This window comes from Pollicipes pollicipes, unplaced genomic scaffold (genome assembly GCF_011947565.3).
Source record: "Pollicipes pollicipes isolate AB1234 unplaced genomic scaffold, Ppol_2.1 Scaffold_4881;HRSCAF=5763_pilon_pilon_pilon, whole genome shotgun sequence".
Taxonomy (NCBI): Eukaryota; Metazoa; Arthropoda; class Thecostraca; order Pollicipedomorpha; family Pollicipedidae; genus Pollicipes; species Pollicipes pollicipes.
This window is the reverse complement of record NW_023596576.1, coordinates 29,413,851-29,417,127: the sequence shown is the minus strand read 5'-3', so window position 1 is coordinate 29,417,127 and position 3,277 is coordinate 29,413,851. Positions and strand designations below refer to the sequence as shown.

The following is a 3,277-nucleotide window of genomic DNA, read 5'->3' as shown; positions in this document are numbered from 1 at the left end:
CATTTACGCTAAAATACACGAGCATGATAAGTTCGTTAATTACGTATTACCTACCAGCTTCTGAAAACACCTAGCACACGCACCACTATCCGTACACCCTGCACACCCACTGACTCTTTTTCCAGCCTCAAGCATACCCCACACTACTCGTTTTGTTATCATTTTGACCGAGATGGCCCTGGTGCAGTGGCCGATCCAGGGGGACTGTGCCTCCTCCTCCTCCCCCCCCCTCACTGGACCGAAGGAATATCGAAATCTCGCGGTAAAGGGGCACAGAGGTTTACATTTCGGTCCAGATCGCCTTCATTTTCCAGACGCACCGAAGTCCAAGGGCGCCACAAACTCCACGAAATCCTGAAGTTCAGCGTAAAAAACAGAAAATGAGATTGAGAAGTAACTTGGACCATTCCGGCGAATATATTTCACGGATTGGTACATAAGAATCTGAAAATAAAGTGGCAAGAACCCAGGGAATTCTTTGGGAGGGGAGGGGCATCAAATTGAAGCGTGCCCCTCCTCGCCACAAAATCCTGGATCCTCCCTGCCCTGGTGACCGAAGGTCAGTTTCAAGACGCTCGCGACTGCGACGTCAGCGCACCTGGTGGCACTGTCCGAAACGCATACCTGCCCCTGTCTATCTGTCGAAACAGCAGGATACGACAGGCACACCGCCCATCCGGTCAGTCGGTGTCAGGAGTCGTCTCGGCGAGGCGGGGGTGGTGCGCAGCCGGTGTCAGGAATCGCCGAGGTGAGGCGAGGATGGTACCGCTGTGTGGCAGCCCCGCGAACCGGCGGCTGCAATTGGCCGCAGCCATTCTGCTCGTGCTACTCTCCACCCTGCTCCTAATGCACGCGCCGCTCAGGCCGGTGGAGCTGGTGTCAAACCTGTCCTCTGAGTCGACCGCGGAGTCTGAGTTGCTCGACGTGTGCGCGCGCCTGCGACGCCACGCGGTGGGCCTGGTGCCGGAAGTGTGGGACGTGATGCGCTGGGTTTGCCGAAAGATCGGCGCCGACGTGCCCCCCGAGTTGGGTGGCGCCGGCTGCAACAAGTCGCTCGTGTACACGCCGATCGGTCGGCTCGGCAATCTAATGGGGCTGTACGCCATCGTGTACAGCTACGGCAGGATGTTCGGCGCTACCGGGTACGTGGAAGACGGCATGCGGGGCACGCTGAAGAGGTACTTCCCCAACATCTCGCTACCGCCGATGTCGAAAGTGCCGGACGCCGCCTGGGAGCTCATCACCTACCAGCAGGCTGAGGAGAAGCTCGCCTGTCCACCCGAGGATGACGGTGCCAAGCCGCGCTTCTTTCGCATTAGCAACTACCCAGACCGCAACGGCATCGACGTGTTTCACCCGTACCACGAGGAAATTGTAAAGGAGTTCACGTTTACGACCGCCATGCAGAAACAGGCACAGGAGTTCCTGCGGTATGCCAAGGGAAACCGCAGCTCCGTGACATACATCGGCTTTCACGTCCGGCGGACCGACTACGAGAGGTACATTCGGAAGCAGTATCAGGAATCACTGCCGGACGAGGTCTACTTCAACAAGACTCTTTCCTACTACCGCGCCCGCTTTGCCGACGCGCTCTTCATCGTCTGCTCCGACGACCTGACGCACGTTGCCAAGGTGCTGAAGGGGCATGGTGACGACATCGTCATCGCAGGCAACCGCAACATCGGCGACCCGGGTCGTGACATGGCGCTGCTGTCCGCCTGCAACCACTCGATCGTGACGGTGGGCACGTACGGCTTCTGGGGCGCTTACTTGGCTGGCGGCACGGTGCTGGTGCCGGAGGCGCAGACGCACCTGTCGCGCGGCGACCGGCACACGCCGCTGTTGGAAATCCAGCTGGCCGGCGCCACCAACTGGATTGCAGTAAGATGATGTCGGACGGCGGCTGACCGGCCGTTGTGAGCCCTCTGAGCGGTCCTGCCCGATGGCTCCCGGCGCCCGGCCGTGGCTGCAGCTCCGGCCATGACCTCGGGCTTGGCAGACCGCTCCGTTACCGGCAGCTCGGCTGGGCAGCTGTGCGACAACCTGGCCGCGCCGCCGCCCGCCGCGTTGAGGTCGTTGCTCTGGCGTCCGTTGGCATGACTCCACCGAATCAACATTCCGAGGGTTCAGGATATGGACCCGGCATGGCGCGAACGAGGCGTTCCTGAGAGCGGGTTGGCGCCGGACAGGGGCGCTAGGGCCTCTGATCGGCAGTTTCCGCTCCGATTGGCTGCACCTTTCAGGTGGGCTTAAGTCCCTACGACGTCGTGTCGTTGAGATCTGAATCAGGGTTCGGCCCGTAGCACAAAACGTGATTCGTGTTTAAACATCCGCTTCTTTTCGCCTCGCTCTTGCTTTATCCTACACCGGAATGGTGGCGGTCGCTTGTCCGGGGCGGGGTGCACGCAGGAGCCACGAGTGGGCCGAGAGGCCCCCCTTGGGCACTTGGTGCATACGTTGCACAGGGGCCTCTGCCGGGTTAAGTCGCGGCGAGTTGGTCCCCGGGCGCGTGTAGTACTCCCCTCTGTTATCCGCTCTCCTTCATCCTGTGGCCTTGAAATAATAATTATTGTTACTGTTGTTAATTATCATTACATCACATTACTGGCTCTAATCCAACTAATCAAATAACCAAAAATCGTGTTTAAATTTTGTACAGCCTACACAATATTGATCGAGAGCCAGTTTGGGTCCGTTTTATTTGGAAACCGTGCTCACGAACGAAATATATGAACCAGTCGATGATTATGATTGAAATGTTCTTGGCCTTAAACGCCGCATGGTTAATGGGATGGCAACAACTGAATGACGTTTCGGTGGCATCACGCATGCCTGAGTGGCCTTGAAATAGTCGCAAGAAATAGTCTGCACATCTTCGCGGGTGTGCAGCTCAGAAACTAGAGTTTTAGGTGATATGAATAAAGGGGCTGTGAACTGCACCGAATGGTCTTCACGATGACTTTTTCAGTTCAAAACTCCATGCAAACGTGGAGCACTTGCTTTAACGGTCACTCGTGTATTACAGCAACAGCAAATAGGACATTGATATGTCCATGCAAGCTACATACGCGACACCTGTACCCTTTTCAGACAAGCTTGCTGCTATTTCATATGAAATCATTTGGGTTTAGTCACACAAACATTGGAGGCAGCGCCTCACAGTGTTAACTTGAGTCAAGTATGCTTAACTGCTCAAGATACGTGTCAGTACCTGTTTTCTCGGCTTTTACTTGGTAAGCACGATAGAAGACACGCATTGGCTGACTGCGTTCATTTC

The 3,277-nt window shown here is 56.3% G+C and overlaps 1 protein-coding gene across 1 annotated transcript; it reads left to right on the top strand.

Annotated features, from left to right (window-relative positions):
- Window positions 1-655: 655 nt before the first annotated feature.
- Window positions 656-2,751, top strand: LOC119101623 (galactoside alpha-(1,2)-fucosyltransferase 2). The gene has a single exon (XM_037225024.1). It carries the CDS (start codon window positions 760-762, stop codon window positions 1,888-1,890), a length of 1,131 nt encoding a protein of 376 aa, XP_037080919.1. The 5' UTR covers window positions 656-759; the 3' UTR covers window positions 1,891-2,751.
- The last annotated feature ends 526 nt before the right edge of the window (window positions 2,752-3,277 follow it).